Source organism: Nerophis ophidion, linkage group LG25 (assembly GCF_033978795.1).
Source record: "Nerophis ophidion isolate RoL-2023_Sa linkage group LG25, RoL_Noph_v1.0, whole genome shotgun sequence".
Taxonomy (NCBI): Eukaryota; Metazoa; Chordata; class Actinopteri; order Syngnathiformes; family Syngnathidae; genus Nerophis; species Nerophis ophidion.
Genome location: NC_084635.1, coordinates 38,380,219 through 38,396,032, shown reverse-complemented (window position 1 = coordinate 38,396,032; position 15,814 = coordinate 38,380,219). Strand labels below are relative to the sequence as shown.

Genomic DNA, 15,814 nt, shown 5'->3' with positions numbered 1-15,814 from the left:
AAGATGATGTTATTATGATTGTATAAATATTGGACATAAGTTATTATGATCTATAAGATGATGTTATTATGATTGTATAAATATTGGACATAAGTCATTATTATCTATAAGCTGATGTTATTATGATTGTATAAATATTGGACATAAGTTATTATTATCGATAAGATGATGTTATTATGATTGTATAAATATTGGACATAAGTTATTATTATCGATAAGATGATGTTATTATGATTGTATAAATATTGGACATAAGTTATTATTATCTATAAGCTGATGTTATTATGATTGTATAAATATTGGACATAAGTCATTATTATCTATAAGCTGATGTTATTATGATTGTATAAATATTGGACATAAGTCATTATTATCGATAAGATGATGTTATTATGATCGTATAAATATTGGACATAAGTCATTATTATCTATAAGCTGATGTTATTATGATTGTATAAATATTGGACATAAGTCATTATTATCTATAAGCTGATGTTATTATGATTGTATAAATATTGGACATAAGTCATTATTATCGATAAGATGATGTTATTATGATTGTATAAATATTGGACATAAGTTATTTTTATCGATAAGATGATGTTATTATGATTGTATAAATATTGGACATAAGTTATTATTATCTATAAGTTGATGTTATTATGATTGTATAAATATTGGACATAATTTATTATTATCAATAAGATGATGTTATTATGATTGTATAAATATTGGACATAAGTTATTATTATCAATAAGATGATGTTATTATGATTGTATAAATATTGGACATAAGTCATTATTATCTATAAGATGATGTTATTATGATTGTATAAATATTGGACATAAGTTATTATTACCTGTAAGATGATGTTATTATGATTTTATAAATATTGGACGTAAGTTATTATTATCGATAAGATGATGTTATTATGATTGTATAAATATTAGGCATAAGTTATTATCTATAAGATGATGTTATTATGATTGTATAAATATTAGGCATAAGTTATTATCTATAAGATGATGTTATTATGATTGTATAAATATTGGACATAAGTTATTATTATTGATAAGCTGATGTTATTATGATTGTATAAATATTAGGCATAACTTATTATCTATAAGATGATGTTATTATGATTGTATAAATATTAGGCATAACTTATTATCTATAAGATGATGTTATTATGATTGTATAAATATTGGACATAAGTTATCATTATCAATAAGATGATGTTATTATGATTGTATAAATATTGGACACAAGTTATTATTATGTATAAGCTCTACATGGTTGTATAAATAGGGCAAAGAGAAAATGTTTTGGTAAATGGAACAAAGTGATAGATCTTCTTTTTGTCAATGAGTGACACCAGTGAGTGTTCTTTAGGACATTTATTCAAGGTTGAATGATACAAAACATCACAACACACTTCTGACTACTGTAGTGCCAGCCTGACATCACACAACCATTATTCAACCATTATTCAATTATTAATCAACTATTATTCAACTTTTATTGACTGCCAAGCGCATGGGTGAAAATAGAAGTGGCCCAGTAGTGTAACAGGAAAAAACAATCTTTGATATGGACTGTCAACGTAAAAAACAATATTTGATATGGACTGTCTATGTAGAAAACAATCTTTGATATGGACTGTCTTTGTAGAAAACAATCTTTGATATGGACTCTCAATGTAGAAAACAATCGTTGATATGGACTGTCAACGTAAAAAATAATATTTGATATGGACTGTCTTTGTAGAAAACAATCTTTGATATGGACTGTCTTTGTAGAAAACAATCTTTGATATGGACTCTCAATGTAGAAAACAATCTTTGATATGGACTGTCAAAGTATAAAACAATCTTTGATATGGACTGTCAAAGTAGAAAACAATCTTTGATATGGACTGTCAAAGTAGAAAACAATCTTTGATATAAACTGTCAACGTTAAAAAAACAATCTTTGATGTGGACTGTCAATATGGAAAACTATTTGATATGGACTGTCAATGTAGAAAACAATCTTTGATATGGACTGTCAACGTAGAAAGGAATCTCTGATATGGACTGTCAAAGTAGAAAACAATCTTTGATATGGACTGTTTCAACGTAGAAAGCAATCTCTGATATGGATTCTCGATGTAGAAAACAATCTTTGATATGGATTCTCGATGTAGAAAACAATCTTTGATATGGACTCTCGATGTCGAAAACAATCTTTGATATGGATTCTCGATGTAGAAAACAATCTTTGATATGGACTCTCAATGTCGAAAACAATCTTTGATATGGATTCTCGATGTAGAAAATAATCTTTGAAATGGACTCTCAATGTCGAAAACAATCTTTGATATGGACTGTCAACGTAGAAAACAATCTCTGATATGGACTGTCAACGTAGAAAGCAATCTCTAATATGGACTGTCAAAGTAGAAAACAATCTTTGATATGGATTCTCGATGTAGAAAACAATCTTTGATATGGACTCCCAATGTAGAAAACAATCTTTGAAATGGACTGTCAACGTAGAAAACATTCTTTGATATGGATTCTCGATGTAGAAAACAATCTTTGATATGGACTCCCAATGTAGAAAACAATCTTTGATATGGACTGTCAACGTAGAAAGCAATCTTTGATATGGACTCTCAAAGTAGAAAACAATTTTTGATATGGACTGTCAACGTTAAAAAAAACAATCTTTGATATGGACTGTCAATGTAGAAAACAATCTTTGATATGGACTCTCAATGTAGGAAACAATCTTTGATCTGGACTGTCAATGTCGAAAACAATCTTTGATATGGACTGTCAATGTAGAAAACAATCTTTGATATGGACTCTCAATGTAGGAAACAATCTTTGATCTGGACTGTCAATGTCGAAAACAATCTTTGATATGAACTGTCAATGTAGAAAACAATCTTTGATATAGACTCTCAATGTAGAAAACAATCTTTGATATGGACTGCGAACGTAAAAAAAAAACAATCTTTGATATGGACTGTCAATATAGAAAACAATCTTTGATATGGACTGCCAACGTAAAAAAAAAAACAATCTTTGATATGGACTGTCAATATAGAAAACACTCTTTGATATGGACTGTCTACGTAGAAAACAATCTTTGATTGTGCCCAAGTTAGACCACCTTCTAGTAGCCAGGCCAGAAATGCAGTTCATATTGAGGTTATTGATCACAGGGAAGTTACTCTTAAGTTTATTGATCGCAAAGAAGTTAATGTTGAGATTATTGATCGCAGGGAAGTTAATGTTGAGGTCATTGATCGCAGGGAAGGAGTCGTCATGTTGGTTTGTTGCCAAGAAGCCAGCACACCCGGGGCACACTTGATCGGGTACACCACCTGTGCTCTAAGGATAAAAGTTGGACATTACTTTGTAAATATGCGTTAGAGCAGTGAGAGTGGGCGGGGCAAAGCGTGAGAGGACATGTGGACAAGGTGTACCCAATCAAGTCGCGTCCCCACAAAGCTGTAAAACCAAAACAATGCGTCTCATAAACAACTCATCCTGTGGCGCCAAATAACTCCTAGCTGGGTTTTGGGAAAGGAGCCTGGTAATCACTGCGGGTAAGAAGTGACACCAATCATCCTTTCAAGCTCAATAAAAACTGTTTCTGGCCAGGCTAGTGGAAGTAGGACTGCAGTTCTCCACGCCGGCGCACGTCGGTCGTCCAGCAGTGGAAACCGCCACCCAACGAGTTGGCGTGGCGAATGTTCACCTTGACGGTCTTGATACCTGCCAGGCAAGAGAGACACGTCACCACCTCCACATCTTCACCTGCAACAGCTGCTCCACTCACCCAAGTCCTCAAACATCTTCTGAATGCTGGCCTCGTTGGCGTCCACCATGACGCGCTTCTCGTCCAGCATCAGAACATTCATGGACAGCCACTTGGAGGACATCCAGAGAGGGTGATCTGCACACAGAGTTGGAAGGATTTCACCATAGTCCCGGGAACACACCTTCACTCCTGTGCACCATTGTCCCAGGAACACACACACCATTGTCCCAAGAACACACCTTCCCTCCTGTGCACCATTGTCCCAAGAACACACACACCATTGTCCCAGGAACACACCTTCACTCCTGTGCACCATTGTCCCAGGAACACACACACCATTGTCCCAGGAACACACCTTCACTCCTGTGCACCATTGTCCCAAGAACACACCTTCACTCCTGTGCACCATTGTCCCAAGAACACACCTTCACTCCTGTGCACCATTGTCCCAGGAACACACACACCATTGTCCCAGGAACACACACACCATTGTCCCAGGAACACACACACACTTGTCCCAGGAACACACCTTCACTCCTGTGCACCATTGTCCCAAGAACACACATTCACTCCTGTGCACCATTGTCCCAAGAACACACATTCACTCCTGTGCACCATTGTCCCAGGAACACACACACCATTGTCCCAGGAACACACACACCATTGTCCCAGGAACACACACACCATTGTCCCAGGAACACACCTTCACTCCTGTGCACCATTGTCTCAGGAACACACACACCATTGTCCCAAGAACACACCTTCACTCCTGTGCACCATTGTCCCAAGAACACACATTCACTCCTGTGCACCATTGTCCCAGGAACACACACACCATTGTCCCAGGAACACACCTTCACTCCTGTGCACCATTGTCCCAAGAACACACCTTCACTCCTGTGCACCATTGTCCCAAGAACACACCTTCACTCCTGTGCACCATTGTCCCAGGAACACACACACCATTGTCCCAGGAACACACACACCATTGTCCCAGGAACACACACACACTTGTCCCAGGAACACACCTTCACTCCTGTGCACCATTGTCCCAAGAACACACATTCCCTCCTGTGCACCATTGTCCCAAGAACACACATTCACTCCTGTGCACCATTGTCCCAGGAACACACACACCATTGTCCCAGGAACACACCTTCACTCCTGTGCACCATTGTCCCAAGAACACACCTTCACTCCTGTGCACCATTGTCCCAGGAACACACACACCATTGTCCCAGGAACACACACACACTTGTCCCAGGAACACACCTTCACTCCTGTGCACCATTGTCCCAAGAACACACATTCCCTCCTGTGCACCATTGTCCCAAGAACACACATTCACTCCTGTGCACCATTGTCCTAGGAACACACACACCATTGTCCCAGGAACACACACACCATTGTCCCAGGAACACACACACCATTGTCCCAGGAACACACACACCATTGTCCCAGGAACACACCTTCACTCCTGTGCACCATTGTCCCAGGAACACACACACCATTGTCCCAGGAACACACCTTCACTCCTGTGCACCATTGTCCCAAGAACACACATTCACTCCTGTGCACCATTGTCCCAGGAACACACACACCATTGTCCCAGGAACACACACACACTTGTCCCAGGAACACACCTTCACTCCTGTGCACCATTGTCCCAAGAACACACATTCCCTCCTGTGCACCATTGTCCCAAGAACACACATTCACTCCTGTGCACCATTGTCCCAGGAACACACACACCATTGTCCCAGGAACACACACACCATTGTCCCAGGAACACACACACCATTGTCCCAGGAACACACCTTCACTCCTGTGCACCATTGTCCCAGGAACACACACACCATTGTCCCAAGAACACACCTTCACTCCTGTGCACCATTGTCCCAAGAACACACCTTCACTCCTGTGCACCATTGTCCCAAGAACACACCTTCACTCCTGTGCACCATTGTCCCAGGAACACACACACCATTGTCCCAGGAACACACACACCATTGTCCCAGGAACACACACACACTTGTCCCAGGAACACACCTTCACTCCTGTGCACCATTGTCCCAAGAACACACATTCCCTCCTGTGCACCATTGTCCCAAGAACACACATTCACTCCTGTGCACCATTGTCCCAGGAACACACACACCATTGTCCCAGGAACACACCTTCACTCCTGTGCACCATTGTCCCAAGAACACACCTTCACTCCTGTGCACCATTGTCCCAGGAACACACACACCATTGTCCCAGGAACACACACACACTTGTCCCAGGAACACACCTTCACTCCTGTGCACCATTGTCCCAAGAACACACATTCCCTCCTGTGCACCATTGTCCCAAGAACACACATTCACTCCTGTGCACCATTGTCCTAGGAACACACACACCATTGTCCCAGGAACACACACACCATTGTCCCAGGAACACACACACCATTGTCCCAGGAACACACACACCATTGTCCCAGGAACACACCTTCACTCCTGTGCACCATTGTCCCAGGAACACACACACCATTGTCCCAGGAACACACCTTCACTCCTGTGCACCATTGTCCCAAGAACACACATTCACTCCTGTGCACCATTGTCCCAGGAACACACACACCATTGTCCCAGGAACACACACACACTTGTCCCAGGAACACACCTTCACTCCTGTGCACCATTGTCCCAAGAACACACATTCCCTCCTGTGCACCATTGTCCCAAGAACACACATTCACTCCTGTGCACCATTGTCCCAGGAACACACACACCATTGTCCCAGGAACACACACACCATTGTCCCAGGAACACACACACCATTGTCCCAGGAACACACCTTCACTCCTGTGCACCATTGTCCCAGGAACACACACACCATTGTCCCAAGAACACACCTTCACTCCTGTGCACCATTGTCCCAAGAACACACATTCACTCCTGTGCACCATTGTCCCAGGAACACACACACCATTGTCCCAGGAACACACACACCATTGTCCCAGGACCACACCTTCACTCCTGTGCACCATTGTCCCAGGAACACACACACCATTGTCCCAAGAACACACGTTCACTCCTGTGCACCATTGTCCCAGGAACACATGTTCACTCCTGTGCACCATTGTCCCAGGAACACACATTCACTCCTGTGCACCATTGTCCCAGGAACACACGTTCACTCCTGTGCACCATTGTCCCAAGAACACACGTTCACTCCTGTGCACCATTGTCCCAGGAACACACGTTCACTCCTGTGCACCATTGTCCCAGGAAAGCACGTTCACTCCTGTGCACCATTGTCCCAGGATCACACGTTCACTCCTGTGCACCATTGTCCCAGGAACACACGTTCACTCCTGTGCACCATTGTCCCAGGAACACACGTTCACTCCTGTGCACCATTGTCCCAGGAACACACATTCACCCCTGTGCACCATTGTCCCAAGAACACACGTTCACTCCTGTGCACCAATGTCCCAGGAACACATGTTCACTCCTGTGCACCATTGTCCCAGGAATACACATTCACTCCTGTGCACCATTGTCCCAGGAACACACGTTCACTCCTGTGCACCATTGTCCCAGGAACACACATTCACTCCTGTGCACCATTGTCCCAGGAACACACATTCACTCCTGTGCACCATTGTCCCAGGAACACACGTTCACTCCTGTGCACCATTGTCCCAGGAACACACGTTCACTCCTGTGCACCATTGTCCCAGGAACACACGTTCACTCCTGTGCACCATTGTCCCAGGAACACACGTTCACTCCTGTGCACTATTGTCCCAGGAACACACGTTCACTCCTGTGCACCATTGTCCCAGGAACACACGTTCACTCCTGTGCACCATTGTCCCAGGAACACACGTTCACTCCTGTGCACCATTGTCCCAGGAACACACATTCACTCCTGTGCACCATTGTCCCAGGAACACACATGCACTCCTGTGCACCATTGTCCCAGGAACACACGTTCACTCCTGTGCACCATTGTCCCAGGAACACACATTCACTCCTGTGCACCATTGTCCCAGGAACACACGTTCACTCCTGTGCACCATTGTCCCAGGATCACACGTTCACTCCTGTGCACTATTGTCCCAGGAACACACGTTCACTCCTGTGCACCATTGTCCCAGGAACACACGTTCACTCCTGTGCACCATTGTCCCAGGAACACACGTTCACTCCTGTGCACCGATGTCCCAAGAACACACGTTCACTCCTATGCACCATTGTCCCAAGAACACACGTTCACTCCTGTGCACCATTGTCCCAGGAACACATGTTCACTCCTGTGCACCATTGTCCCAGGAATACACATTCACTCCTGTGCACCATTGTCCCAGGAACACACGTTCACTCCTGTGCACCATTGTCCCAGGAACACACATTCACTCCTGTGCACCATTGTCCCAGGAACACACGTTCACTCCTGTGCACCATTGTCCCAGGAACACACATTCACTCCTGTGCACCATTGTCCCAGGAACACACGTTCACTCCTGTGCACCATTGTCCCAGGAACACACGTTCACTCCTGTGCACCATTGTCCCAGGAACACACGTTCACTCCTGTGCACCATTGTCCCAGGAACACACGTTCACTCCTGTACACCATTGTCCCAGGAAGACACGTTCACTCCTGTGCACCATTGTCCCAGGAACACACGTTCACTCCTGTGCACCATTGTCCCAGGAACACACACACCATTGTCCCAAGAACACACGTTCACTCCTGTGCACCATTGTCCCAGGAACACACGTTCACTCCTGTGCACCATTGTCCCAGGAACACACATTCACTCCTGTGCACCATTGTCCCAGGAACACACGTTCACTCCTGTGCACCATTGTCCCAGGAACACACGTTCACTCCTGTGCACCATTGTCCCAGGAACACACGTTCACTCCTGTGCACCATTGTCCCAGGAACACACGTTCACTCCTGTGCACCATTGTCCCAGGAACACACGTTCACTCCTGTGCACCATTGTCCCAGGAACACACGTTCACTCCTGTGCACCATTGTCCCAAGAACACACTTTCACTCCTGTGCACCATTGTCCCAAGAACACACTTTCACTCCTGTGCACCATTGTCCCAGGAACACACATTCACTCCTGTGCACCATTTCCCACTTGGATAACGTGTGAAAAGTGAAAAGTAGGAGGTACTGGTGCTTGGAATGAATGTGGACTTGGATCTCTAAAACCCACCGTCAGGAATCAGAGGAGTCGGAGGTTTGACAATAGTCCAGCCTGCCTTCTTGAACATGTCCACCTGGCAGAGAAGAGCAGGTTTAGGCAAGTGTCCTACGCCCGACATGGAGTAGACTTACCTGGCGACACGGGCGGTCCGGGTTGGACAGGACCAATCCTGGTCCGATGATGTTGAAGGTGGCGTCGATGTGCATGGGGTTGGGGTCTTTGAAGGAGATGATGTGGATCTTGTAGTCTGGAGACAAGTGGCGACGCATCCACTCGATGCCCATGAAGTTCGTCACCTGAGGGACGGAGACGTGAAAAACCGATGTCGGAATAGAGGTGGGTCTGGAGTCCACATCTCCAACGACCTTTCCTGGACAGTCAACACCACATCAACCATCAAGAAGGCTCAGCAGCAGGTTGTACTTCCTGAGAGTCCTCGGGAAGTACAACCTGCTGCTGACCTTCTACCGCTCATCCATCCAGAGCCTGCTGAGCTACCGTACTACAGTCTGGTACGGCAGCTGCAAGGAGTGGTCAAGACGGCTCAGAAGATCATCGATCGCCTTCTCCCCTCTCTGATGGACATCAGAGCCAGTGCCATCATCAAGGACAGCACCCGCCCTAGCTCTGAGCTGTTCTACCTGCTGCCCTCTGGGAAGTACTGCAGGTGCATCACAACCAAGACCAACAGGCTAAGGAACAGTTTCTTCCCCAGGACCACAACCACCCTGAACTGACTGCTTCATTGACCCTCTTGACTGCCTTCTCTTCTGTGCAATAACTGTATAGTGTACATTTTACAGAGTGTATAGAGTGTACATTGTACAGAGTGTATAGAGTGTACGTTGTACAGAGTGTATAGAGTGTACGTTGTACAGAGTGTATAGAGTGTACATTGTACAGAGTGTATAGAGTGTACATTGTACAGAGTGTATAGAGTGTACGTTGTACAGAGTGTATAGAGTGTACATTGTACAGAGTGTATAGAGTGTACATTGTACAGAGTGTATAGAGTGTACATTGTACAGAGTGTATAGAGTGTACATTGTACAGAGTGTATAGAGTGTACATTGTACAGAGTGTATAGAGTGTACATTTGTACAGAGTGTATAGAGTGTACATTGTACAGAGTGTATAGAGTGTACATTGTACAGAGTGTATAGAGTGTACATTGTACAGAGTGTATAGAGTGTACATTGTACAGAGTGTATAGAGTGTACATTGTACAGAGTGTATAGAGTGTACATTGTACAGAGTGTATAGAGTGTACATTGTACAGAGTGTATAGAGTGTACATTTGTACAGAGTGTATAGAGTGTACATTGTACAGAGTGTATAGAGTGTACATTGTACAGAGTGTATAGAGTGTACATTGTACAGAGTGTATAGAGTGTACATTGTACAGAGTGTATAGAGTGTATATTGTACAGAGTGTACAGAGTGTACGTTGTACAGAGTGTATAGAGTGTACATTGTACAGAGTGTATAGAGTGTACATTGTACAGAGTGTATAGAGTGTACATTTTTACAGAGTGTATAGAGTGTACATTGTACAGAGTGTATAGAGTGTACATTGTACAGAGTGTATAGAGTGTACATTGTACAGAGTGTATAGAGTGTACGTTGTACAGAGTGTATAGAGTGTACATTGTACAGAGTGTATAGAGTGTACATTGTACAGAGTGTATAGAGTGTACATTGTACAGAGTGTATAGAGTGTAAATTTTTACAGAGTGTATAGAGTGTACATTGTACAGAGTGTATAGAGTGTACATTGTACAGAGTGTATAGAGTGTAAATTTTTACAGAGTGTATAGAGTGTACATTGTACAGAGTGTATAGAGTGTACATTGTACAGAGTGTATAGAGTGTACATTGTACAGAGTGTATAGAGTGTAAATTTTTACAGAGTGTATAGAGTGTACATTGTACAGAGTGTACATTGTAGAGAGAGTATAGAGTGTATGTACACTGTTCTCTTCCACACCTTTTTGTGCACTTCTATATTTTTAATATTTATATATATGTACACTTTGTTTTCTTGCAGGCACACATCACACTGTATGGAATGGCCTCCATCTTGTTAGCCTGCCTAAAGACGATAAAGCTGATTCTGATTCTGATTAAATGTTTATTATTATATATATGCAGTATATAAGTGTATTGTATATGTTATTATATATATACATTATATAAGTGTAGGATATATGTAATATTACATACCAGTGTATAAAATGTTTATTATTATATACATACATTATATAAGTGTAGGATATCTGCATTATAGAAGTGTTTCTTTTGTTATTTTATTTTGAAAGAGTCAGACTTCGAGCGACTGCACATTTTGCTGCAAATGCTAGTGAAGCAAAACGTTCTTCTGGCTGTGAACATTTGACTAAATCAGTGCCATTGAAGTTTTCTTCACTCTTGCTACTTTGTCAAACACGTTTGCTGATAGTCACACTTGTGATTAAAATGTGGACTTTGACTTCCAGTCCAAGGCTAAAGTTCAACAGTAGCAAAGATTTGCTTTGATGTTTCTGTCAATGTCTTCAAGCAACAGAGGAGAACTACTGGTACTTGTACTCCTACTACAGTACTACTAGTACTTGTACTCCTACTACAGTACTACTAGTACTTGTACTCCTACTACAATACTACTAGTACTTGTACTCCTACTACAATACTACTAGTACTTGTACTCCTACTACAGTACTACTGGTACTTGTACTTCTACTACAATACTACTAGTACTTGCACTCCTACTACAATACTACTATACTTGTACTTCTACTACAATACTACTAGTACTTGTACTCCTACTACAGTACTACTAGTACTTGTACTCCTACTACAATACTACTAGTACTTGTACTCCTACTACAGTACTACTAGTACTTGTACTCCTACTACAATACTACTAGTACTTGTACTCCTACTACAGTACTACTAGTACTTGTACTCCTACTACAGTACTACTGGTACTTGTACTTCTACTACAATACTACTAGTACTTGTACTCCTACTACAATACTACTATACTTGTACTTCTACTACAATACTACTAGTACTTGTACTCCTACTACAGTACTACTAGTACTTGTACTCCTACTACAATACTACTGGTACTTGTACTCCTACTACAGTACTACTAGTACTTGTACTCCTACTACAATACTACTAGTACTTGTACTCCTACTACAGTACTACCGGTACTTGTACTCCTACTACAGTAGTACTAGTGCTTGTACTTCTACTACAATACTACTAGTACTTGTACTCCTACTACAATACTACTATACTTGTACTCCTACTACAATACTACTAGTACTTGTACTCCTATTACAATACTACTAGTACTTGTACTCCTACTACAATACTACAGGTACTTGTACTCCTACTACAATACTACTAGTACTTGTACTCCTACTACGGTACCACTAGTACTGCACTTTTACTACAGTACTACTAGTACTTGTATTCCTGCTACAGCACTACTACTAATACTAGTACTCCTACTAGAGCACTACTAGTACTAGTAATCCTACCACAGTACTACTAGTATGAGTACTCCTACTAGAGTACTACTAGTACTTGGTCTCCTGCTACAATACTACTAGTACTTGTACTCCCACCACAATACTACTAGTACTTGTACTACTACTACAATACTACTAGTACTTGTTCTCCTACAACAATACTACCAGTACTTGTACTCCTACCACAGTACTACTAGTACTTGTACTCCTACTACAGAACTACTAGTACTTGTACTCCTACTACAATACTACTAGTACTTGTACTCCTACTACTGTACTACTAGTACTTGTACTCCTACCACAATACTACTAGTACTTGTACTCCCACCACAATACTACTAGTACTTGTACTACTACTACAATACTACTAGTACTTGTACTCCTACAAGAATACTACCAGTACTTGTACTCCTACCACAGTACTACTAGTACTTGTACTCCTACTACAGAACTACTAGTACTTGTACTCCTACTACAATACTACTAGTACTTGTACTCCTACTACTGTACTACTAGTACTTGTACTCCTACCACAATACTACTAGTACTTGTACTCCCACCACAATACTACTAGTACTTGTACTCCTACTACTGTACTACTAGTACTTGTACTCCTACCACAATACTACTAGTACTTGTACACCTACTGCAATACTACTAGTACTTGTACTCCTACTACAGAACTACTAGTACTTGTACTCCTACCACAATACTACAGGTACTTGTACTCCTACTACTGCACTACTAGTACTTGTACTCCTACTACAATACTACTAGTACTTGTACTCCTACTACAATACTACTAGTACTTGTACTCCCACCACAATACTACTAGTACTTGTACTCCTACTACAATACTACCAGTGCTTGTACTCCTACTACTGCACTACTAGTACTTGTACTCCTACTACAATACTACTAGTACTTGTACTCCTACTACAATACTACTAGTACTTGTACTCCTACTACAATACTACTAGTACTTGTACTCCTACTACAACTCTACTAGTACTTGTACTCCCACCACAATACTACTAGTACTTGTACTCCTACTACAATACTACCAGTACTTGTACTCCTACTACTGCACTACTAGTACTTGTACTCCTACTACAATACTACTAGTACTTGTACTCCTACTACAATACTACTAGTACTTGTACTCCTACTACAATACTACTAGTACTTGTTCTCCTACCACAATACTACTAGTACTTGTTCTCCTACCACAATACTACTAGTACTAGTACTCCTACTACTGCACTACTAGTACTTGTATTCCTACCACAATACTACTAGTACTTGTACTCCTACTACAATACTACCAGTACTTGTACTCCTACTACTGCACTACTAGTACTTGTACTCCTACTACAATACTACTAGTACTTATACTCCTACTACAATACTACTAGTACCTGTTCTCCTACCACAATACTACTATTACTTGTACTCCTACTACAGTACTACTAGTACTTGTACTCCTACTACAGTGCTACTACTAATACTAGTACTCCTACTAGAGTACTACTAGTACTAGTACTCCTACCACAGTACTCCAACTCCAGTACTACTAGTACCAGCAATCCTAGTACTTCCGCTCCAGTACTTCCGGTAGTAGATACCTGACTTCTCTGCACGAAGAGGTCCCTGCCAGCCCGGATGAAGTCAGCAGCATCGAAGCAGGGTTCGTGCTCCGTGGTCACAAACTTGCCCTGAGCGGCCAGCTTGTGTCGGTCCTCCACCGTGCGGATGGGGTAGTCCTGAAGAAGTCAGGGAGTCCTGGTCAGAGGCTCTCCGAGTGCGGGGCGGCCGAAGAAGAACTCACCTGATCGTACAGCTCGTCGGCCATGGTGGGTTTCGGAGCCGTGGTCCACTTGGCACCTTTCTTGAAATACTCCTTGATCAGAGGCCGGTATGCTCGGTACTCAAAGAAGCGAGCTCTCCACGCCATTGGAGCCTCGATGATCTCGTTCCCCACCACCATCAGGATGTCTCGGGGCATGGCGGCATACATGCCTGCAGAAACCAGGAGCAACTTTGGAGTCAATAGTCTGGTACAAACCCTGTTTCCATAGGAGTTGGGAAATTGTGTTAGATGTAAATACAAACAGAATACAATGATTTGCAAATCCTTTTCAAGCCATATTCAGTTGAATATGCTACAAAGACAACATATTTCATGTTCAAACTCATAAACTTGATTTTTTTTTTTGCAAATAATAATTAACTTAGAATTTCCTGGCCAAAGTAGTTGGGAAAGGGCATGTTCACCACTGTGTTACATCACCTTTTCTTTTAACAACGTTTGGGAACTGAGGAAACTAATTATTGAAGCTTTGAAAGTGGAATTCTTTCCCATTCTTGTTTTATGTAGAGCTTCAGTCCTTCAACAGTCCGGGGTCTCCGCTGTCCTATTTTAGGCTTCATAATGTGCCACACATTTTCCATGGGAAACAGCAGCGGGCCAGGAAAGTACCCACACTCTTTTACTGCGAAACCACTTTGTTGTAACACGTGGCTTGGCATTGTCTTGCTGAAATAAGCAGGGGCGTCCATGATAATGTTGCTTGGATGACAACATATGTTGCTCCAAAACCTGTATGGACTATTCAGCATTAATGGTGCCTTTTACAGATGTGTAAGTTACCCATGCCTTGGGCACTAATACACCCCCATACCATCACACATGCTGGCTTTTACACTTTGCGCCTATAACAATCCGAATGGTTATTTTCCTCTTTGTTCCGGAGGACACCACGTCCACAGTTTCCAAATATAATTTGAAATGTGGACTCGTCGGACCACAGAACACTTTTCCACTTTGCATCAGTCCATCTTAGATGAGCTGGGGCCCAGCGAAGCCGGCGGCGTTCCTGGGTGTTGTTGATAACCTGAGGGCACCTCAGACTGTGGATGCTTTTAAAAAAGGCTTAAAAACCCATCTTTTTAAAAAAGCCTTTCTATAGACATGCATGCTGGTTGTAGCCTTTGGGCTGTTTCTAGTTTTATATTTTATTTATTTTTCAGTATTACTATTTTTTTTACACTGTGGCACTTTGAGGTTGTTTGCTCAACGTAAAGTGCTTTTTACAAATAAAATCTATTATTATTATTACCATCTACGGTCTGTAAAATCATTAAAAGGTTCAGAGAATCTGGAGAAATTGCTGCACGTAAGCGATGATATTACGGACCTTTGACCCCTTAGACGGTGCTGCATCAAAAACCGACATACGTGTG

At 42.1% G+C, this 15,814-nt stretch overlaps 1 protein-coding gene across 4 annotated transcripts in view; it reads right to left on the bottom strand.

Moving 5' to 3' along the window:
* Positions 1-1,383: 1,383 nt before the first annotated feature.
* The window catches only part of gatm (glycine amidinotransferase (L-arginine:glycine amidinotransferase)), a 43,812-nt gene continuing 29,381 nt past the window's right edge, over positions 1,384-15,814 (bottom strand). For all 4 annotated transcript variants that reach the window (XM_061887002.1, XM_061887003.1, XM_061887004.1 and 1 more), the window contains 6 exons: positions 14,400-14,590; positions 14,197-14,334; positions 9,164-9,328; positions 9,042-9,105; positions 3,833-3,949; positions 1,384-3,768 (listed from right to left, as the gene is read on the bottom strand). In XM_061887002.1, the coding sequence (XP_061742986.1) occupies positions 3,656-3,768; positions 3,833-3,949; positions 9,042-9,105; positions 9,164-9,328; positions 14,197-14,334; positions 14,400-14,590 (788 nt within the window). In that variant the 3' untranslated portion in view covers positions 1,384-3,655. The remainder of the gene's footprint in view (positions 3,769-3,832; positions 3,950-9,041; positions 9,106-9,163; positions 9,329-14,196; positions 14,335-14,399; positions 14,591-15,814) is intronic.